The following is a 22,967-nucleotide window of genomic DNA, read 5'->3' as shown; positions in this document are numbered from 1 at the left end:
AATGGTGCTGAAATCCTTTACAAATCTCCGATAGAAGCCGGCAAGACCATGGAAACTCCTGACTTCACCAACCGTCTTTGGACTAGGCCATTCTCGAATTGCCTTTACATGTTCTTCGTCCACCTTAATGCCATGTGCACTCAAAACAAATCCTAGAAAAACAAGGTTATCTTTGCCAAAAGTGCATTTCTTTGAATTGGCAAACAATTTTTCCTTCCTAAGAACATCTAAAACATTTTTCAAATGCTCTACATTCTCATCAAGGCTTCTATTGTAGATCAAGATGTCATCAAAATACACAACCACAAAAACTCCTATGAATGCTCTCAAGACATGATTCATTAACCTCATAAAAGTACTAGGTGCATTTGTTAACCCAAAAGGTATCACAAGCTATTCATATAATCCATGCTTAGTCTTAAATGCAATTTTCCACTCATCACCCTCCTTACGAATTTGGTGATATCCACTCTTAAGATCAATTTTAGAAAACACACATGACCCATGTAACTCATCTAGCATGTCATCTAAGCGAGGGATAGGGTGGCGATACTTTATAGTGATATTGTTGATGGCCCTGCAATCCACGCACATTCTCCAACTACCATCCTTTTTTGGCACAAGTAACACCAGCACAACACATGGGCTCATGCTCTCCCTAATGTATCCCTTTTCCATGAGCTCACTGACTTGTTTCTGCAGCTCTTTTGTCTCCACATGATTGGTTCTATAGGCTGGCCTATTAGGAAATGAAGCTCCTCGGACAAATTCTATTTGATGTTCAATTCCCCGAATTAGTGGCAAACCATTTGGATTTTCTTCTGAAAAAACATCGCCATAGTCCTGCAAAAGAGAAACAATACTGCTCGGAAGTTCCGGCTCAAAATTAGTCAAACTCATGAGTTTCCTTGTACAAAAGCAAAATGATAGGTTGATCCAAATATAAAGCTCTCTTAATCTCACTTGCTCTCACAAAGAAGTTAGATTGTCTCACAGGGTTACTCTCAAAGGCCTTTGGCTGGGCTTTTCTCAAACTCTCACTCTCTTCTTTGTGGTTTTTACTGTTTAGGGGTTCACTCACATTGTTCTTTCCAAGTTGCAGCTGATCTTCGTAGACCTCTTGTGGTGTTAATGGAACTAGTGTGATCTTCTTCCCTTTGTGCTCAAAAGAGTGTTTGTTGGTGTAGCCATCATGATTAACCTTGCGATCAAACTGCATGGCCTTCCCAACAGAATGTGACTTGCTTCCATGGGCAATATATCACACAACACTTCATCTTCATACTTCCCAATGGACAAAGGAATCAACACTTGCTGGTTAACCTTCATATACCTTTGGTTATTCAACCACTGAAGATTATATGGCCTGGGATGCTTCTTTGTATCCAACTTCAGCTCCTCCACCAAAATAGTGCTTGCAACATTAGTACAGCTTCCTCCATCAATGATAAGACTGCACACTTTATCCTTCACCAAACACCTTGTGTGGACAAGTTTTCTCGTTGTTCTACTTCCTGGACCTTGTCTTGCATCACCAAAGCTCTTCGTGTAACCAACAATTTCCCCTCTGTAGCACAAACCTCATGTTCTTCCAAAGATGAAGTGGAATCACATTCTTTCTCTTCCTCAGTTTCAACCTCTCCATTCTCCATCAATATCATGGTTCGCTGGTTTGGACATCGGCTAGCATAGTGTCTTATCCCATGACATATGAAGCATTGGATATCTCGGTTCCTAGTGTGAGTAGCCTCCGTTTTTCCTTTTGACTCTTGTCCAACAACATTTGGCTTAGCTCCCAAATTTGGTTTGAAGTCTGTCCTAGGCCGAAAACTTGACTTATCCTCCTTGTAGCAACTCGGCTTTGAACTAGAACCAACGACTTGTCGAGTATTGCTCTTTCTCTTAAGTTGCTCCTCAATCAGAATTGCCTTGTGCAACATTTCTTCCAAGTCCTCATAGGTCTGCAACTCCATTTGATCTTGAATATTCTGGCCAATCCTCCTAGAAACCTTGCCATAGTTGCATCTACTTCTTCTTCAATATTAGCTTTAATCATAAGAGATTCCATCTCCTGGAAGTAATACTATACACTCTTGCTGCCTTGATTTAGACGTCTCAATTTCTGATGCAACTCTCTGTTGTAGTGGCTGGGCACAAACCTTTTTCTCATAACTGTCTTCAATTCATCCCATGTTTCAACAGGTTGGACACGTCGGCGCATCCGACTAGTAACCAGTTGATCCCACAAATTGATCGCATAATCATAAAACTCGGTAGCAGCAACTTGAACCTTCTTGCGGTCTGGATAGTCTTGACATCTAAAGACTAACTCCATTTTCTTTTCCCACTCCAAGTAAGCATCTGGATTATTTTTTCCATAGAATGGTGGTATTTTCAACTTGATTCCTCTCAAATCATCATCATTTCTTCCTCTAACCTCTCTGTTTCGTCTTGGACGCCTTTGACCCTCACTAGACGAATTGCTTCTTTGGTTGTAGTAGTCGTCTTCTTCATTTCTGTTACGCCTAGGTCGATCTCTGCCCCTCCGATCGCGTTCCCCTTCAAGCTGTTGTTGAGGCTATTGCTCTCTTCCAATCTGCTGGTTCATAGCCTCCATCTCAGTCTGAAACAACCGCGTAAAATGCCCCGTCAATGCCTCCATTTTTATTTGCGAAAGACCTGCTACTTGTTCTCTTCTTGGGTTATTGTTTCCGGAGTTATCACCTTCATTAGAAGACATTTTTCCCTACAAAACTGAACAAACGGTTAGTGGTAAAATATCTCACTAGTGTTTCTCACAAGTGTTTCCCACAAGTGTTTCACTCAATCTCTCAAAATGTTCTCACAGTAGTGGTTTTCTCCGAGGTTCCAATAAAACTAATCCCACTCAACTCAATGAGATACCAAAAGTGTTCCAGTAACTTATTACCCAAAAAGAAATAGAATGGAATAGATTGATGAAATAAAATAGAATCAGATTTTTTTTTTTTTTTTTGGCACAACGGGTTCTTTTTTTTTTTGCAGAACAGGTTCTTTTTTTTTTTTTTTTTTGCAGAACGGGTTCTCTTTTCTTTTTTTTTGTTGGTAGAACGGGTTCTTCCTTCATTTTTTTTTTTTTTTTTTTTGAAAGAAAGAAGATGAAAAGATAGTAGATGAAAGAAAGAAAATAAAAAGATAGAAGATGAAAGAAAAAGATGAAAAGATGGATAGATGCGAAGATGAAAGGTTTTGATTAGAAGAATACCAAAAGTCCTTGAGCGGGCTCTGATACCACTTAATGTGATTCTTGATGCTTTGATACCACTTGATGTGATTCTCGCAAGGAATCGACGCTCTAAGGTAGGTAGACTGATAATCCTAGAAATCCGATGGCTCGCGAAGCTGGATGATAAGGCGTGAGATAAACTCGAAAATCTTTATGCCCCAAACTCTCTTAAAACAAACCAAACAAAGCAAGGCGGTGGAGCTTTAGATAGAAGCTTCGCGGAAACAGATGACAAGGCGTGAGACGAATCCCGAAAATCCTTGTGCCCTAGACTCTCTTATAACGACTCTTCAATCCTCAGCTAGTGAATGGCAACGTCAAGTGCTGTGGAATCACTTGATATACCGAAAACTCTTTGATGTAACCCACCAAGAAGAAAGAACAAGTTCCAAAGGAACAAAGGAGTTTACCACTCTCAAATGAAAGATAAAAGATTTCTTGATTGAATGCCTTTCTCATATGAGATTACATGTGTTTATATAGGGATAGTTTGGTCACAAAGCCAAGTATTGATTATTCTTTAAACTAAAAACATTAAAGATACTAAGTTGAATGAAGACCAAACTCTTGGTGCATGTTTCCTTCCTCCAAAGTGACTTTTGGTGCATGTATCTCTTATTTTTGTCACTCTTCTTAGACCCAAAATAAAGTGATTATTTTGGGCTTTCATGAGCTTGTATTAGGCTCAAAGTGGACTGGATTTGATAGATATCATCCCAATAACAACTTCCCATGTTCTCCTTGCTCCAAATATCTTCAAATATCAACTGAACAGCTCCAGCAAGCTGTTTGGTCTTTGCCCTTGTCATTGGTCCAACTGGTACAAGCATAGCATCCTCAGGAACAAACTCAGCTTCCACTTGATCATCATTGCTTTCCATTATCATATCACCCCCATACATCAGAAGTTGACTGAACTCCAAGTCTAACTCGCGCACTGTCCAAGTCCCTTGAGATAGCTGAAGGAACTACACCCCCAACCGGTCTAGTGCCTCTCTAGGAAAATACTTGCGGTTTAACTCCAAGAAGAAGTCAGCCCAAAACATCTCCCTTTGCACTCTCCTAGCAGCCACAAAACTCCACCACAATTGAGCATCACCAGTAAGGTTGTGAACCGCTTTATCCAGCCAAAACTTCTCAGGACATCTGAGAGACTGGAAGTTACGTTCCACTCTTGTCCTCCACGCATCAGCAACAGAAGGATCAGTACCTCCCGAAAACCGCTCGGTACCAATGTTGTTCATCTCTCCCAGCATACTGACATAACGAGAATGAACTCCTACATCCGCAGCCACTGGCTGCTGCACCCCTGCCGCCACTGGCGGCACTACCTGTGCCTGAGCCGGTACCACTCCCAGTATCCGCTGCAACAACTGTGTCAACAACCCCTACTCCAGGGGCTCCACCTGCTGGGACTCCCACACCCGTAACCCTAGCCTCACCAGCCAGACCAGCACCGACACCGCCCACACCGACTCCATCAGCACCTACGGTCCTGTCAGTACCCTCGGCCACACTCGTGGACCCCTCCTGAAAGCCCTGCGACTCGCTGACACCCTCAGCTGTCTCACTCTGGTCCACAGTCTCACTAACTGTTGGGACTCTGCTCCTACCACGACCACGTCCGCGTCCATGACAACGTCCGCGTCCATGACCACGTCTGCGCCCTCGACCACGACCAGCAACATCACCCTCTCTAACCATCTGCACTACCATGAATAGAAGGCTAAGCACACAATTATACATAATACAAAAACATAAACTCACTGTGGAATCACACTGTAGGCTCAAAGAGGATGTTCTAGGACTCCATGCCACACACAATTGACTAACTCACATAATCAATCAAAGCATGCAATCCCGACATCAACAACAGAAACCTAGTGAACCCAAACGTAGAACCGTAAGGGCTCTGATACCAAACTAAAGCGACCCGACCCATTTTTTTTGTTTTTAAAATAATAAATTTAATAATATTAATAAATACTCTAGACTAGTGGTCCCATACCCACTAGCCACCTAACCACAATCAAAACCAAATAGCGGAAAATATCCAATAACCAGCATTAATTCATAATAAATAACCAAACCACATGAATCAAAGAACCAGCAATCCTAAACAATGTACTAATGACTCAACTCTAACAACCTAGCATAACCAGACAACCACCAAATGAGACACTAGAACATCCTCCTCTTCATTGCCTTGATTCCACGATCGCATTTTTCCTTTACATGCACCACAAACACAAATTGCAATGCATGAGTATTTTATAAACACTCAGTAAGGCGATCCTCCCATCTACTGGGCTATACATACAAGCAGTAGAGACATCTCTAACCATCAACCAACAATCAATAACCAAACAACAACAAACTAGGACTTTGCATAGACCGACACCAACTGGGGTTGCAACGACCGACACAAGCTTGCATCGACCGATACAAGGTACACTTGCATCGACGGACACATGCTCGACATTTCACGAAATCCCTAATTGCATCGACCGACGCCTCCACATGACATCGACCGATGCTCCTAGGTCAATTTGCACCGTCCTCGCATTGCATTGACCGACGCACATGCCGAGCATCATTTTCGTCAAAGCTTCTCATCGGATCTTTGTTCCTACAAACGTCAAACTCGATCCCAAGCCACAAGAAAGCCTCACGAAGCCTTAACTAACAATCTAACAAGCCACATAACACATAAACAAGCAGATCATGCACTTACCTTTGCCACAGAAGATTCTGAACCTCAAACAAGAAGGGAAACGCTCCTAGGAAGCTCCTACAACGATCCCAGCTATAGATCTCTACAGAAATCTCCTCAAAACTCAAGAACAGCAAGAACTCCTTTTCCCTCTTTCCTTTCTCTGCAGAAACGACCAAACTTGACCAAACCCTCGAGTTTCTGCTTTTATCAGTGATTCCAAGGTTTTCCTAACCCCAAAACGAAACATTTAACTTAAACTCGTCTGCACAAAACCGACCTTGCATCGACCGATGCACATAGTGGATTCTTTGTTTGTACAAGGGAATGGCTCTGAAGTCTGAAGAATGATGTTTCTTGATAACAGGATTTTCACCCAGGGTATCAATTCCCTATGCACTTGTAGTACAAAGGGTTATCAATCCAAATGGTTGTTTATGCTAGCAGGAAGGATGCAATCAGAACAATGCAAGTCAAGCCAAGAAAAAGATGGTTTTGATCTAACAATCCTAGAATAAATAAAGAAAGAATATAAACAAGAAACCACACGACCTAAACACTCGATGAAAGCATTCGAGTACAGGATCGGGTGGGGTGATCGAGTAAGCAAAGAAGGTATGAACAACTTGAGGTGTTACTCGAAGCAGGTGATCGTGTACCTGTTCGGGTAATGGAACGAGAGATGAATAAAAATGCAAGCAATTAAAATACGAAACCTTCCAAGGATGGGGTAATCGAATTCTAAGTGTTCCTGACCAATACAGATGTCTTACATGCCTCAAGCAAATATTCCCTAGACAATGAATCGCTAAAACCTTGTCAAAACACGCTCGTGATAGAAACAATCAACCTTGATCACTCCCCTACCCAACTCTCGTTGGAGAAACATGACCAAGCAGGCAATAAGAACCGATTCATTATTGTCAATAAACCCCTTACTCATCTAATCTCTTAGGCTAAGTGAGTAAATCTCTAGCATTGGTTGATTCAAGCATTTCATCTACACCTCTCGGTGGTAAAACACCTTAGATCTAATCTCAACCTCTCGGTTTGTTGACAGCATTAAGAACACCAACCTAGAAGGGCATCTATAAAATATATACAATCAAACTAAGACATCCTAACCGATCTAGAACACAAAATCATCTATCCCATCCCTAGAAACTTTTCTACACTACTCGGAAATCATAGCAAGAAACATAAAAGCATATATGAACGAAAATTGCATTGTGTTCAAAGATAGAGTAGAGAAATAAGAGTACAAAGTAGAAATATAAAGAAATGACAAAAAGATATAAAATAAATCCTATCAAAAAGTGAAAAGTGTTTTGAGTCGCTCAGTCCTCTCACAGAAGCTCTCGCTCTCTATTTTTTGGGTCTGCGGTGTGCTTGTTTGCGAGGAAGAAGAGGGGGTTTATATATGGAAACCCCTTTGACCTAGCTTCCCAGTCATGCCTGAGGGTCTACTCGATGGGTTACACGAGGATAAGGTCGGGTTACTCCTCGGGTAGATCTTCGGGTTGTTCTTCCTGCTCTTGGATCCTCCTCGATCGTGTTGGGGTTCAGACTGTTCTTCCAGCTCGATGGCTCCTTCGGGTACATGCTCGGATTTGTCCTTGTTTCTCCCCATTTTAGACTCTAAATCACTTGTTTTCATCCAAAGTATGCAAATGCAAGAATGCAACACCTAAATGGCCTAAAAGTGAATTCTTACACTTAATGACCTAAAAATGCTAAGGTAAAGGTATAAACAATGCAAAATATGGACAAAAAATGATGCTAAAAACATGTAAATTAGAGAGTTATCACTTCTTCTTCTGTAGGAGCGTAAATGTCAATTGCTATCATAAGTGGACTTTGCTTCATTATCTCTAAATGTTGTTGCTATCATATGTGTTGTGTCTTTTGTGGTTACTCTTAAAACCCATCGTATGATCAACTGAACTAATTGACTCGATGAAACCTAACTTTTAATACCAAAACCGAAAATTTTCATTCTAACAATCTTTACAATGTATATGAGTTATTAAAACTTTGGAGACAACCGTTTTGCTCCAAGGAGATCAATACAGTAAAAGTAGAAAGTATTTCTCTTCAGGTGATGACACCTTAAAATTTTGGAGAAACCTGGAGCTGGCACATCATTTAAAACATGTGACTAATCAAAACATAAGAATTGAACAACTCAGCATATTCATCCAATAATAAATTTTCTTTTTTTTCCTCTATTCCACGTGTACACATGTGAAGCGTAATATAACAGTTTTGTCATTTAAAAGCTCTCCAACGCTTAAACAGTTTTGTTTTTATATAAAGCTTGAATAAATTTTTTAATCAAGTTACTTCTCGATTTTATGCAAGAGTTATGTTGGATGATAGTAATTCAAAATTCTCCAAAAAAGATAGAAAAATAAATCTATCAGTAAATTTCTAGAGGGTTATCAAATGGATTGTAATTTTGTAATTTTTCTAGCTACAAGGTTACATATCAGATAAAAAAAAATACTATTGTGCAAATAATATAAAGAAAAATGACTCCACTGGTGCTGCTGCTTTCAAGCAAAACGCATATATCCATCCCTTAATTATATTCTAGTGTTTGTTTTTATGTGTCAGAAATTGGCTACAAGAAATTTCTAAATTCGTTACGAACTTTTTAATCATGAATATTATTTATAGAATCAGAGGAAAACTCTAATGTTGATTTTGGGAAAAACCTTTGTTGTATTTTGGTTGATTAACTCGAATAATCTGAAATTTTTCTCAAGTATATTCGGCTAAGCAAGTTACGATTGAGGCTGCTACCTTAGAAATACTATGATAGTATGATCTATGTGATTTTTTTTCCATCATATGTGTATATATACTTATATGGTTTCTTTTATGTGTCTTTTATTTGATTTGATGGTTTTAGAACATTTGAAGAGTTGAGGGAACTTGATATTTTCTCCATGAAGGAACACAAAGTTCTTTAAAGATAATGGTAAGGTATTATTTGTAATCTAACATCATTTTAGCAGTTTATTTTATTCTAAATAACAATCCGCACTATGTGCAGAGTAAAATAATTATTAAATAATTTTACTATAATTTATATATACAAAATCTATAATATTTCTCTATAAAATTATTATTTGGGATCTAAATTTTATTTGTGTAGTATATATTTTTCATTTTTATTTGAATATATAAAATTCTTGTATAATAATTAAGATTTAACATATGGAAATTCTTATAATATGAATTTTATATTATCTCACCATATGAATCAAGAGTTCTTAAAATTTTATGAAAATTTAAGTAAGTGATACAATTAAGTTATAAAGAAAATAAAATAATTAAAATTTGGGTGTCATGTAAAAAAATACAATCGTATGTAAATAGAAATACTATGAAAAATTGAGGACGAATAAAGAAATCATTTCTCGAGCTTTGTAAGCGCAACACGTCAGTATTTTTTTGTTTTTGTGAGAAAACTTATACATATAAGGGATATGAACCAAACTAGAGTCTAGAGTAATCTCTCAAGCGTGATTGGAGGATAAACTCTCTTTGTGAAGCACTGAAGCATATATAAACTAGAGTAAGTCAGTTACGTATTATTAAAAAAAAATATCATATGTCTTTCTTATTGCTTATACATTTACTATGTGATTTCTTTTCATAGGATTGCAGTGTTTGAATTTTGGCTTGTGATAACAAAGGTTCCTTGTCTCTCAAGATTTACATATAAGAACACCAATGACAAATTAAATAATGTTTAAGATCGAAAACCGAATGTATTAAATTCAAGAAAACTAAATCATTTATAACTTTTTAAATAACTTTGACAATTAACATAATCTTTATAATTGTTGTATACAATTTAACATAATTATAGTATTTAAATAATAACACAAAACCAAACTAAAGTAAAAAATATGTCTAATTACTTTGACATATGTAGACAACAAACAAATAAAAAAGAATAGGTAATTTACAAAAAGAAACAAACAAATAATAACGTAAGAACAACACAAACTATATAAACTTAGATGATTTAAATTTGTAAAATACAAAAAAATACACCACAAAATAAAACTACACTAATATATTTCGCATAACAAGTAATAGGAGAAAAAACATATCATACAGTAGAGTTAAGCCAATTATACGATTAAATTTACCCGACTCAAATGTAAAGATTGTAATAACAAATACTATAGAGTTACAAACCATTGTAGGTTTTTTTTTCCAGTCCATTTCTATATTTTATCATTGTGTAAACATAATTTTTATGATTAATTTAATTCCAAAAAATTAAAAATCATATTTTTAACACCAAATGTATTTCAAAATGTATAGAATAACATCTCGCGGCATCGTTTTGGTCTAACCTAGTTGTTTTTAATAAAAATATACGGCAAAACTTTCTCTCTCTTCTTTCTCTCAAATCTTTGAGAGAGAGAAAGCTGTTGTATAATATTTCGGCGACTATTGTCGCCGATTTTTATTTCCGGCTAAGTCCGGTTTATCTTTCTCGCTTATATGCAAGTTCTTCTTAGCCCTTATGGCTAAGTTTTGTGTTTTATTTTCCTTTTGCAGACCCAAATAGATCTCTTTAAAGTTGAAGAGGTAAAAGCTGAGTGGTGTTTTAGAGGATTTGGATCATTAGATTGCTCAATTCCAATCAAGAAGAGAGTAAATCCTCATACTCATACTAGTGGCCGTAATTGGCATTGTATGATGGTTTCTTACTAAATTTGTGAATCGTGATAGGAGGAATTCTGTGGAGGGTGAAGAACAGTTTAGGAGAGCAAAGTTTTGCGACTAATCTTATATCTAGCCATCTGACATTTTCCAGTGCTTCACAGATCTGAAGATTCATGAGGCTTTGTTTCTTAACATTCGGAGGAAGATGCATAAGGAAAGTGGTGATATTTGGGGTAAGACGAATTTGATAGCCGGAATTTTTGGACCTGATCGGAGACTCAGCTCCGATGGTAGGCAGTGACGACTCTGTCGTTTTCCACCCCAACTTCGTAGTTTAACACGTGTCCAATATGTGTCCATTTCTAAACCTATTTGTGTTTTGCTGTATTTTGTATTAGACTATAATGATTGGGCTTTAGTTTGTTGGGCTTTTCACCTTGTATCTCTCCTGTATGATCCCCATCTTAGACTTAATTAACGAAAATTTGCCGACAAAAAAATATATACACAATGAAAAGGGGTATTTTTGAAAATATATACAATGAAAGAGTATTTTTGAAAAGTGATATATAAAAAGAGGTATTTTTGAAAATGCTCTTTTTAATAAACTATCAAGAATATATTTTTTTCAAAACTACCCTAATGTTTTTTTCCTTCTAGATGTTTTAAAAAAATGGTAATATAAAATCATGAAAAATACAATTTATAACTTTTTAAAATTAAATATGTAATTTTATTTTTAGGTGAAGACAGAACTTGTCTTTTAGACAATAGAAAGTTAGTTTAGAAAATTTCCACGAAAAAGAATAAAAGAAATAGTTTAGAAAAGAAAGAAAAAAGCATATGGTAGTTTTCAAAATATATACCATAGATAAGGTAATTAATGCGTAAATATGATATATATGTTTTTGGTTTTTGGTAGGAGAATAAGAAATATATATTAAGTGCATGTATTTAATCTGGTGGATATAAAATAATAAAAATAACTCCATTATTGGTATGGGTTATTTCTATTCAGGTTAGATAGTAGAGTGATCATAGTAACCAAAATTTTATATAGTAGATGTTTGCGTAATGCATAACTTAATTTGATAAGAAAATATTTAAAAGTTGTGAAAATGATAAACTACTAATATATATATATATATATATGTGAGTCATAGTGTGTAATGTTTTTTAAGATATTTAGGTTCGGTTCTACTCGGAAAGAACTCAGAATCAAATCAGAACTATCCATCTCAGAATCTAATAACTGGGAATCAATGTTGTGCCAATAAACCCTACAATATAATCAACCATAAAGATCCATGTAATATAGGGATCAATTACAAAGTTTAAAATAACCTGTAAAAATGGAAAAAGTATTAAATTATCAATTGAAAAAGAACTATATTTTATTATGGCAACATCACCTTTCTAGTTAATTAGATAAAGTAAAATCTCTATAAATTAATAATGTTATAAAATGATATTAAATTATCTAGGTCCTCAAATTATCTAGGTCCTCAGTTCTTAAAGATTCTGCATATGCATTTATCACATGACCGGATGTGTTTAAAAACGAAAGTCAATTAGTGTGAAAATTTAGACAGTATATGTTGTTATCCGTGTACGATAGATCACACTCACATATCACAGTTTTCACGCCTTCTTGGTTAATCATAGTAGAGTCTACCAAGGGCAAGCAGTGGCGGACCTATTAAGGGGAAAAGGGGTTCAATTGACCCTATAAATATTGAAATTAAGATTTTTTGTATAGAAATCTTAGTGTGATAGTTAGAACATATGGTAAATAATAGGCTTTGACACCCCTAAACTAGGGTTCAATCCTCCCTATGATCCAGGTAAAATAATTTCTGGGTCGGCCAATGAGGACAAACCTATCCGTCATTTTTTGAGGAGTGTCTTTTAATAAAAAAACAAACAAAAAATAAAAAAAAAACTGAGGAAAAAGAGAGATACAAGGTCTCGCAGCAGATTCAGAGATGCACTTCTCTGACCCTCTCTCACTTATGTGTCACAATCTAATTGATTCAATTTTTTTAAAAAAATAACTAATTAAATTAAATAATATTATTGTAATAAAATATTAATAAAATAATTCTGTGATCCTAATTTTAAAGGATGAGGGATGGGCTTCCTCTAAGTGGACATAAAATTTGCAAAATAAAATAAAATAAATCAATATTGGCACTGTATGGAGTCGTATGGTGGCATTTCAGGAATGTAAAATTATGTTTTATAAACTTTGTTAACAAAGAGACCGAAAGGTTTTGGAAACTCATTTATTACATTCTCACATTCTTGGAATACGACAAAAATATATATAATCAAATTTTTATAAATCAATACTCTTTAAATTAAACTCGCTATAAATTAATAAACTTTTTAGTTTTGGACCATTATAAAAAATAACATTGTTAGATAAAATAATAAGATAATAATCTTTTTGGAAATTCTATGTAAAAATATAGTCTCGTTAATATCATAAATTAATAATGATATAAATTAAATATATATCTACAAAAAAATTAGTAAAATATGCCTCTATTGATGTTTTTTTTTTTTGACAACAAAAAGATCAGCTCATATGATCCAATTGGTAGGAAAGCTCTCTATTTATGTTTGTCTATTCTTGAATCTGCATTCTAGTTGGAGCATATCTCTAATTTTTTATCTAACAATCTCTAATCACAGAAGTAATTTTTCATTCCATCAAAACATTTTGTGTTGTATTCTCAAATCTCATCCAAAAATTATGAAAAAACTTAAATGCAATAATTATCTTTTTTACATGTGATTGATTCTAAAAGCACTGTAATATTTGCCTTGACTTTTTAATATGAAGAATAGTACCAACAATTTTTTCTAAACTCTAAACTTCTAACATTTATCATTTTTACCTAGATAATTTAGTATACTATCAGCATCAATTGGATTATGATAGCCAAAATTATAAATTAAAAAAATGTAAATACTAACAGATAATTATGGTTTACTAAATTTAAATTAATATCGATACATTCATAATTATTTATCAAGTCCCAACATTATTAATTTAGAGAAATTTGACTGTAGATTGTAGCCATCTAATCGGTAAGAAAACTTTGAACAATCATTGCAACTTGGCTTAGAGCTTTTGATAGAGTAATAGATAATTGTGGAAGTTATGAAGATAGTCTATGATATAAAATTTATAATATTGCCAAGACATTTAAAATTTAATACCATTCTTTTATGATTCACACTATCACACTTATTTAGAAAACTAGCTTTAGTTCTGATACCATTTTATACTAATATGATGGTTCCGCCATCGCATCATTGCCCATGTAAGAGATTGCCTAAGAAATATAGAAAAAACAAATATTAAGCATCATTAATATTAAATAAAATTATCAATTTGGTCAGAAACAAGCAGAGAGAAGAGAACATTACCTAGTTAAAATTATGATGTCCACAAGACATGCATAGCGTTCAACTCACCAAGGTTTGTTGACTTAAGTGATGCTTTATATAGTTCTCTTAGTTTTCTGGAGTCTTCGGATCTTCCACAAGTCTGAGACTTGCCTGCTGGTAATGATAAGGCCAACATACGCTTTAGAACCATTTGCAATTTGGCCCAGAATTTGGTGTAAAGCTCTGGGTCCTCGGTTCTTAAAGATTCTGCATATGTTTTGGAGATGTGACGGCCTTCCAGCAAGCGAGACAAAGCTGACTCAAGCATCTTAGGCAAAAACAAGAGAAGTTAAGAATCTATATGCGCGAAATCAATTAAAAAAAAAAAAAAAAAACAAATACAGCTAGAAGGAATTGAGCACTTACAGCGCTTAACTGCCAGAAGTTTGAAATGCTGAAGGAAAGAGCCGATCTCTCTATCAGGATCGTAAGAAACATGGAAGGATGATTCTCGGGGCCATAAAAGTCCATTGATTTCTGCCAATTTCTATCTGCCAACAAAGCATACTGCTTGGCTCTCTGGATGACATTAGCCTCGGGTTTAGGAGAACTTCCTTGACGCTCTGTCTCCAGAAACCTCAAGCAGCAACTTTTGTGATACCGTGCTAACTGAAGGTAAGCGTATGCGGCTTCTTGTTTGCGAATTTCCCCGAGAGATTCATATAGAGCCAATGCCTCTCTTATAGCATCGCTGGCTGATAATACGTCATGTTTTCTCAAGTCGCTGGATTTTCCATCTGAAGATGAATCATGAGTGTTTTCTAGGATGATCTTCTGTTCGCGATCTGCAGGAGTTGTATCTTCGTTTGCTAGAAGCATACCAAATCTGAGATATGTATGGGCAAGCTGTGTATAGACTTCAACTTTCAGATTGTCTGGAACCGAACTAGCCTCTTTGGTGGCAACATCGAGTTCTGTCTTTGCTGCCATGTAATACCTAAGTGACTTGCTGTATTCTAGTTTTGCAGTCCCCAGAGCTTGTTGGTAAGCATTTTTAAAAGCAGGATGCAGTTTGAGAGCTTCCGTCTTTGGAACCATTTCTTCCGCCAGAGCTCGTCGTCCGTGTCCCAAATTGCAGTTAATTAGTATAACATTTGTATGATCGCAGACTTCCTTGAATGCCACTATAGCATCAGCGAAAACGTCTTCAGCTTTGTTGAGCTCTTTGCTCCCGAGACGGTTCCGACCAAGTTCATTACATACCCACCCTTTCTTTCTAAGAACAGACTGCAACTCATTACAGCCGCTTCGAAGCTCCTGTAATGCTCTTCGAGTTTCCTCATAACAATTTAGGGCAGCCAACAGATTGCTTTCTGCATCATCAGTCTTGGTCACCTTAAGGTACTTGAAGATTCCGCCCTTTTTTGCCCCTGGGGATCTTTTAGAGCTGAATTCACTCTGCTCCAGAGGAAAAGCCTCCTTTCTTCCCTTGGATGCACTTTCATCTTTATGGCTCGTGTTCTCAACTTTGAAATTAACACGTTCATCTTCAACATTTCGTGAGAGCCTGCTGGCGACATTCTTGGACTGTAATTTTTTATTGTGCTTCCTGCTATGAGGCGCAGTACGAGCACTACTTCCATTGCTGTTGCTGCTACTTGCGCTACTTCCACTGCTTGCTCGATCACTCTTACAGCTGCAATTTACTAATGAACACGAGGCACAATTTTGACTATACTCAGTTAACTTTTTCTTGAGCCGCTGTACTTCCTTAACTACTTCAGACGGCATTTTTAAATGATTGGTTGATGTCTCCTTTGTTCTTCTGGAGAGCTCCTGACCTTTAAGAATGTGGAATTGAACATATATGTCGCCAACCAACATCCATACTTTAGCCCAAAAGAGGCGTGTTGATGAAAGTTCTCTGACACTGATGTCACATGGCCCTGATTTTTCTTCTAAATCTTCCACTTGCGTTGTTGCTTGCGATTTTGACTGCAATGAAAGAAACTTGTTCATCGAGGAAACAAACAACGTCTCCTCAAACTTCTGGGGCATTGATCCATAAATCGAGCAAGCTAACTCCACAGTATTCAAAGCTTGGTGCAATTGTCCGTCTTCTTTGTAAGCTTCCCCTAGAGACAGATATGATTCACCGAGAAGCAGAACGAGGTTCCACAATTTCCTGTCTAATTTAGATGTTGGAAGCCACTTACGGATATCACAAACCTCAATACAATCAGGATCACCACATGCACACTTGGAAAAATCAGGCAACATATCATGAAATGCCTCCTCCTGTTCTGAAGATTGTAGTTGACGTGTCCACCTGAGAGACTTTATAGCTTGAGAAACATGGTTTACTGCTGCTACTTTAGATGAGATCAGACTAGTTGCAGTTTGGCATACCGGACCACAATCGAAATTAGTATCTGAACTGGTGTGCACTGCAGAGCTTTTAGTATCGTGGGAGTCTGGAGTATCTGAATGTACGAGTTCATTGCAAGGAGACACATTTGCTTCCAACTTTGGTGTAACAGATATTAAAGGCGCTATAGTAGAAACTGAGCAATCTTCAGTGAACTTGTCCTCTGAGAAAATCAAGGCCTCATTTTCACGGTCAACAATAGTAACAGGATCAAGTGATTCCTCATCTAGGTCTGTTATTTTGACTTCACGTTGCACACTATTAGACTCAAAAGTCAAATCAAATTCCTCGTCATTGTTCAGAATGAGCCTTGCAAACTGCTCGTGTGCATATGCCCGCACAACCTACCAGAATGGTATCACAAATGAGTACCCATCAAAAGTTTAAAGAGAAAACATTAAAAAATATATTTTAACGACCAATACCATATGATCAGGCCCGTCCAAGCAATTTAAACATTGTCTGAGGAACCTAGCGCACTTGTTCCTATCATTTGGCACCTGCAAAAGATGCAAAGTGTCAGATTGTGGAAGTTAAGTTCTTATTGATGTTACATGAAGATACTTACCACTGACAAAGAAAGCCTATGGCCAACACGGTAAAGAAGATTTCCTAGAGAAAACATAGAGTCACGTCTCCCAGTGTGAATCAAAGAAGGTAATGAGCTTGCACTGTCATTATGAACGCTTGAATGGTTCTTTGAAATAATGGAAAGATCAAAGAGCTGCAGCACATCTTCACCAGCGCTTTTGTAGAGCTGAAGAAGACATAACCAAATCATTTTGAGTACGCAAGGAAAAATTTGGAGGAATGATATAACAATTTCAGAGATAATTAAAACATTACCCAATAAGCTCCAGGATCCTCTTTGCAATTTGATTGAAGAAACCTTAAAACAGTAAGACCGTTTTGCTGAACAACATGAGGATTGAAGGCAGGTGTACCATCCTCCGAGATACCTTTTAGTAAAAAGATATCGTCTGTTTTCAAAAGCTCATACCCTTGGACAATACCGTTCTCATGATAGCAAATTGCTAACTCGGGCACACTGGCCATTACATTATCAAGCCAAGCTTCAAGCCAGGTCAAAGGTGTAACCTGCGTGAAAAGAGAAAAATTAACAGAGGTCTACAGAAAAATTGAAAAAGCAGAACCACTTAGAGTTTTAGCAGCAACCTTTTGGCTAACATCCCACAAGTGCAAGCTTACAGCCAGATATTTTTCATTGCTGAACAGAAGTAAATCACTACCCAAAAGCATGCGGAAGTTGTGGAATTGCCAAAATAGAACTCTTAAAAATTCGTTACTCCCACCTCTTCTATGTTTATCAGAGTCTCCAGAAGGCTTGATCTTATCACTGATTTGAGTGTTTTTTTTTACCGGCTCACGTGCCTTGGTTTTTTTGCTCTTCTTAGTTTGACAAATGAAACCATCCCGTTTAGATTGTTTACTACCTCCTGCAGGGTTATCAAGTCTGTCATCTGGAGCACTATCACAATTCTGTTGTAGCCCATGAGAATTCTCTCCCGCAGGGAGAGCAGACGAACTCGAGTATTTCTCGGTATGTGGACGATGCGTCGGGGGAATATCACAAGCCTCCATCCTCACAGAATGCATAGCAAAGTTTAGAAACAAAGATTCATCCACGTTTTTTGTACATGTGGGTTGATTGTTATGCCTCCTAATCAGTTTTTCTCCCTCCTCAACATCAGGTCTGCATCACACAAGATGTAAGTCCCAACATCAGGACTTACTCATTGAAAACTACAAAGATTGAAAAAATAACGGAATTAAGTCAAAAGACGCACCCAGGATTCAATACGAGAGTCTGTCCAACCCTCTGAACTGCTATGGAAACGCGAGCTTTCGAGTAAGGTATCTTAAAGATTTGCTTAAGAATATCAACAGGAGCAATCACATCTATCTCATCCCCATATTCCACTAAACCAGACACAGCAAGGGCTTCACATTTCTTGCTAAGGTTCGAAGCAATAACATTAGCCTCCTTAGATATATCTGTCAAGTCAAAACACCATAACCACACCACCTTCAACAAAATAAGTTGTGGAAAACAAAGTAGACTAATTAAACGCCACAAGTATAACTAGAACAACTAAACCATACCTCCGGTGATCCTAGACTTGACGGCGGAGAGGGGTAAAATATTATCGGGAAAATCCGTCAACAAAGGAGGCCGATTAAGATCCGTCTCCATCGGAAGAATCTGGTACCTCGGAGCAGTGACGACGCTGCAACAAATTGAAGAAAAAAATAAAACTTCAAACAAAGTGTAAGCAGAACCGTTATATGACGAAGAAGAAGTGAGAGATGTAACAAACGTTTCCTGAGGAGGGAGGAGAGCCGAAGTAAAAGCCGGATACGAGTTATCGGCGAGAACAGGTATGGTGCCACAGAGAAAACCGACTGGCTTTGGCCGGACGATCTCCATAGTTCCGATACATTGAAGGTCATCTCTCGAGGCTTGAACGGAGCTTGGAAGATATGGTAACGGCATCGACGGAGGTTGTGGAGCAGCCGATTGCTCCATTAGTTCTCGTTCGTCGTGAAGTTGATCTCAATTTTGGAGTGATGAAAGTGGTCGAGTCGTCGTGAGTATTAGAGTTTAGAAGGTCCTCGAAGGTTCGCCGGAGAGTATACGGAATTGTCTCCGTTGGTCTAATTAAGAGAGAGAGACCTTAGAATTGGGCTGGACCCTTCTCTTGAGAGAGCTCTTTAGAAGGTCATAAATTTTGTTTTGAAAGCCCATTCTTTATGGGGGATTTTTTAGTTGAAAATGCTAAAGCTGTTTCTCTTTGAATTTAAAACATACACATATCAATTCTGTTGATAAAAAATAAAATAAAAAGACACATATCAATTCTAATAAAAAATTTAGTTACCAATTATGCTCTCAATTTAAAAGAAAATTAAATTACAAAAATTATAACTTCCTAATATACAGTATTTTACAAAATTAAATAGAAAACTCCTACTTATAAACCTCTAATTGGAAAAGAGACTTCTACAAAACTTCTGTTATATTTTATAATGATAGTGTTGTTGTTTTTTTGTTGAACTTGTGTTATTTGCATGTTTGCTAGTATTAGTAGTGAATTAATATTTTGAGCAAATTGACATATTCTTTGACGATTTGAGTTATTAATGTAAATATGATGAAGTTTAGCTCTTCTTTTGTTGATTTTTTTCAGGTTTGATTGTTCTCTAATTATAATATTTTTATTTTAGTTTTGTTAGGTTTTCCTCCACTATTTCATGATGTATAAAGGGAAAGTGAGTTAGTCACAAATAAATGTTAAGAGGAATAGCAAGATGGGAAGAGATAACAAGCCAAATAGTGTATTCAATCAAGTGTGTAAGTAGTCAACTTCTTATTTTTCTTCTTATTGGTTTCAAAGAATTTCAAGTCCAAGACATTCAAATCCTTGTTTGTGAACTGAAACTGAAGATGTGAATAGTGTGGCAAAGTACTGACTCAAAGAAAACAAAGTGAGTTTGGATAGTTGTCAAATCATATAAACATAAAAATCTTGGCAAGTTAATATATTTACCTCATAATCTACAAAAAGAATTATTGAAAGGGTCTCCCGGATTAGCTCTTATACATTGCTCATAATTTGTACACACGACTCTTTTTTCAAGCATGTCTATATGGTTTGATGGTTACACAAGCTAAAAATCTCTTACAACTTTTGTGTCCCATTCATTGTGCTTCCTCGGCCCTACTAGCCATTTGCTTTTAGCATGTTACCCAAAACATATTCTCATACTTCAAAACATGTTAATATAATTCTAAATCACTTATTTAAGGGGAAAGATGAAAGTGTTATCGGATAAACACCTTGAAACTTGAAGGACCACTGGTGTGTGACAAATCAATACCATAATCAGAAACGATGTACCTACTGAGAGTAAATTTCAGCTACTACAAAGATTTGTCGGTTAATGTAAAACATCGATCCATTGACAATTGCATCAACAATCATGTGGAAGTGGAAGTTTCCTAGGAGAGTCTCATTCTTCCTACACCTTTTCTTCATTGTTTTATCTAGATTCTCAATCAAAAACCCACAACTCTGCTCTACAAGGTTTATGTTCGTGAGCAAATTGCACCTTTTGTTTCAACTGCTGAACTGATTAATAAATTTCAATCCAACATCCGACAATTTCCGTTGCCTCCTCGTCCACAGGTAATAAACAATCAAAGTCTCTGATTCCTTTTACTTGTCTCTTGTCTTTTTTATTGAGTTTCTTCTCACCCCCAGAAAACTTGTATGTTAAAACACACTTTGTTAGTTGTTTCCATTCCATCTGATTGGAGGCCTCACCTTACTAAACCAAAGTGTCATGTGCTCCAAACAATGCTAAGAGCTCGTACTGCGGAACTTGAGCAAGAGGAACTAGAGAAGGCACCAAAATCCAAGCGTCATAATTGGTAGGTGAATGACATTACTAACGTGATTGTTATCTATGTAATTGAATGGAAGTATGATTCAAATTGTTTGACTATACTAAGTAGAACCAAACCAAAATAATTTGGAGATAGTCTCATCATAATGAAGGTTAAGAAAATAAGTAGTATCTAGATATTTACACAGAGAAAATTTATGTAGGGACTCGATCTGATGTGATGGTCTTCTACAATTAGACTTACCACTCTGATCAATACACTAAGATTACTTTGCTGATTGATATAAGGTTTAGTACAAAAGTAATAGTACTATTCTAAAAATGTGAATTTGACGGCACATTTTTGCAACTTCCCACGCTGTACGGAGTCGAGTTGACTAAATATACTTTGAATATATAATATTTGATTAAAACATATCAATGGTGAATCACATGGTATTATTATACAAAGTAAATGAAAGAAAATTCACCAATGGAAGTCTATGGGTGTGCATCTCTTCCCTTGTTGTATATCCCTGATTAAATCTTTTCCAATTTTCCCATGTTTGTTTGATTTGGCCAGTAGTGATTTATTCGTTCGAGTTGGGTTAAAACCCGAGGGTACGTTACGTACAGTACAACATGAACCGTAGTTGGATCACAATCCTATCTCTGTTGGTAAATTCTCAGCTGGCTTCGTCGAAAGTTTTGTTGATCGGGAAAAACACAATTCTCTCCTTTGATGATGTCGAAGCAAGTTTCAGTAAGTTTGTTAATTTAGTTCAAAACTTTAACTATCTCTCTCTCTCCCTCTCTGCTCTACGTACCGTATGATTGAAATGTTTTCAGCTCCGATTATTGGAAGTTCGGTGGAATGCGGATTGTTGTACGCTGCAGAGCCTATTGATGCGTGCTCGGTTTTAACGAACACAGCTGAAAAAGGATCTAAGTTTAGGCCCTCTTATGTTTTGATTGTCCGTGGTGGCTGTAGTTTTGAGGAAAAAGTTAGAAAGGCGCATGAAGCTGGATACAAAGCTGCTATTGTCTATAACGATGCATACGATGAGCTCTTAGTACATAGTAAGCTCATTTAAGTATATAAGACATCTTAATACGATGTTTGGTTTGGTTTTTATAATCTTGGTAAAAAACAATATGTAGTGGGAGGAAATTCATCTGGTGTGCATATACACGGCGTGCTTGTTACAAGAGCGTCAGGAGAAGTACTCAAAGAGTACGCAGGTCGAAGCGAGATGGAGCTTTGGCTCATCTCGGAGTTCGGGACTTCATCATGGTCAATCATGGCTGTCACTTTCATATCTTTGTTCATCGTGTCTGTTGTTCTCGCCACTTTTTTCTTCGTCCGTAGGCGTCTACATGTGACGTCTTTATCCCGTGGCCGCGGCCAAGGATTTTCTCGCGTACCTTGTAGGTTAGTACAACGGATACCGACTGAAGTGTTTTCAGGTGTTTTTGAAGTTGGTTCGACTTCGATTACTTGTGCTATATGCATTGCTGATTATTGCCTTGGCGACAAAGTCAGGATCCTACCTTGCCAACACAGTAAGTCCATTTTGTTCTCTTTAAAGAGGGTTATAATTGATTTTGTTTGTTCACATACGCTTAAAGTGGTTTGTTGTCTTATTTTGGACTTTAGAATTCCATGCTGTGTATCGATTCTTGGCTCGGTCATTGGAGATCTTTTTGTCCGGTTTGTAAACATGATGCAAAAGTAGCAAAGGGTGATCCACCCGCATCAGAACAGACACCTCTACTTTCGCCTAGCCTGAGCATCAGACAAGAGTCTGATACGATTCATCATCGTATTACATAAAGAAGAAGAAAACTAATATCTTGAGTAGGAGAAGGCCTGTGCCACATGAGAAGGAAGTAAGTAAAGAAGATGATGACGTGGACCAGAAGAGAGGAAAGACTCTAATCGAGGAGGAAGCTTGGCCGTAACGGGATCAACTTAAAAGAGATGTGACGCTGTTCTTGTTCAGGATGCTTATTGTTGTTGAATGTTCTAGCGATGTGCTAGTGAGAGAGTGATGTGCTCTCTA

At 36.9% G+C, this 22,967-nt stretch overlaps 2 protein-coding genes and 1 pseudogene across 4 annotated transcripts; 1 reads left to right on the top strand and 2 right to left on the bottom strand.

Annotated features, from left to right (window-relative positions):
- Positions 1-393: 393 nt before the first annotated feature.
- On the bottom strand, positions 394-2,335 carry LOC147947023 (uncharacterized). Its single transcript, XM_087507328.1, has 5 exons — positions 2,160-2,335; positions 1,581-2,034; positions 1,334-1,467; positions 1,082-1,244; positions 394-843 (listed from the first exon to the last, which is right to left on the bottom strand). Exons 1-5 carry the CDS (start codon positions 2,333-2,335, stop codon positions 394-396), a joined length of 1,377 nt encoding a protein of 458 aa, XP_087363454.1.
- Positions 2,336-13,837: 11,502 nt separating this feature from the next.
- LOC104777479 (uncharacterized) lies at positions 13,838-19,262 on the bottom strand. 3 transcript variants are annotated; one of them, XR_015593811.1, is made up of 11 exons: positions 18,837-19,217; positions 18,622-18,746; positions 18,306-18,513; positions 17,674-18,211; positions 17,344-17,595; positions 17,066-17,254; positions 16,923-16,997; positions 16,479-16,841; positions 14,496-16,398; positions 14,109-14,397; positions 13,838-14,014 (listed from the first exon to the last, which is right to left on the bottom strand). XR_015593811.1 is itself a non-coding variant. In XM_087506230.1 (10 exons), exons 1-9 carry the CDS (start codon positions 19,043-19,045, stop codon positions 14,119-14,121), a joined length of 4,221 nt encoding a protein of 1,406 aa, XP_087362356.1. In that variant the 5' UTR covers positions 19,046-19,262; the 3' UTR covers positions 13,838-14,014; positions 14,109-14,118. The 3 variants fall into 3 exon arrangements, 2 of the variants coding, with proteins under 2 accessions (XP_087362356.1, XP_087362367.1); XM_087506230.1 differs by having other exon boundaries at positions 14,496-16,841; positions 18,837-19,262; XM_087506241.1 differs by lacking the exons at positions 18,306-18,513; positions 18,622-18,746; positions 18,837-19,217 and having other exon boundaries at positions 17,674-17,918.
- A 2,225-nt stretch (positions 19,263-21,487) lies between these two features.
- LOC104777477 (receptor homology region, transmembrane domain- and RING domain-containing protein 6-like) lies at positions 21,488-22,915 on the top strand (annotated as a pseudogene).
- The last annotated feature ends 52 nt before the right edge of the window (positions 22,916-22,967 follow it).

Source organism: Camelina sativa, chromosome 3, assembly GCF_030686135.1.
Source record: "Camelina sativa cultivar CO46 ecotype springtype chromosome 3, ASM3068613v1".
In the NCBI taxonomy this organism is placed as follows: Eukaryota; Viridiplantae; Streptophyta; class Magnoliopsida; order Brassicales; family Brassicaceae; genus Camelina; species Camelina sativa.
This window is presented reverse-complemented; position numbering and strand designations above follow the sequence as displayed.

Excerpts from the sequence above, each read along its gene's own strand:
- LOC147947023 (XM_087507328.1), bottom strand. The coding sequence starts at position 2,335 with ATGGAGTTAGTCTTTAGATGTCAAGACTATCCAGACCGCAAGAAGGTT. Across the intron at positions 2,035-2,159 it reads AAGACAGTTATGAGAAAAAG|AAGAAGTAGATGCAACTATG; the intron begins GTTTGTGCCCAG and ends CTAATATTGAAG. Across the intron at positions 844-1,081 it reads TGCAACTTGGAAAGAACAAT|GACTATGGCGATGTTTTTTC; the intron begins GTGAGTGAACCC and ends TCTCTTTTGCAG.
- LOC104777479 (XM_087506230.1), bottom strand. The coding sequence starts at position 19,045 with ATGGAGCAATCGGCTGCTCCACAACCTCCGTCGATGCCGTTACCATAT. Across the intron at positions 18,212-18,305 it reads ACTCTCGTATTGAATCCTGG|ACCTGATGTTGAGGAGGGAG; the intron begins GTGCGTCTTTTG and ends TGTGTGATGCAG. Across the intron at positions 14,398-14,495 it reads ACTTCTGGCAGTTAAGCGCT|ATGCTTGAGTCAGCTTTGTC; the intron begins GTAAGTGCTCAA and ends TTTTTGCCTAAG.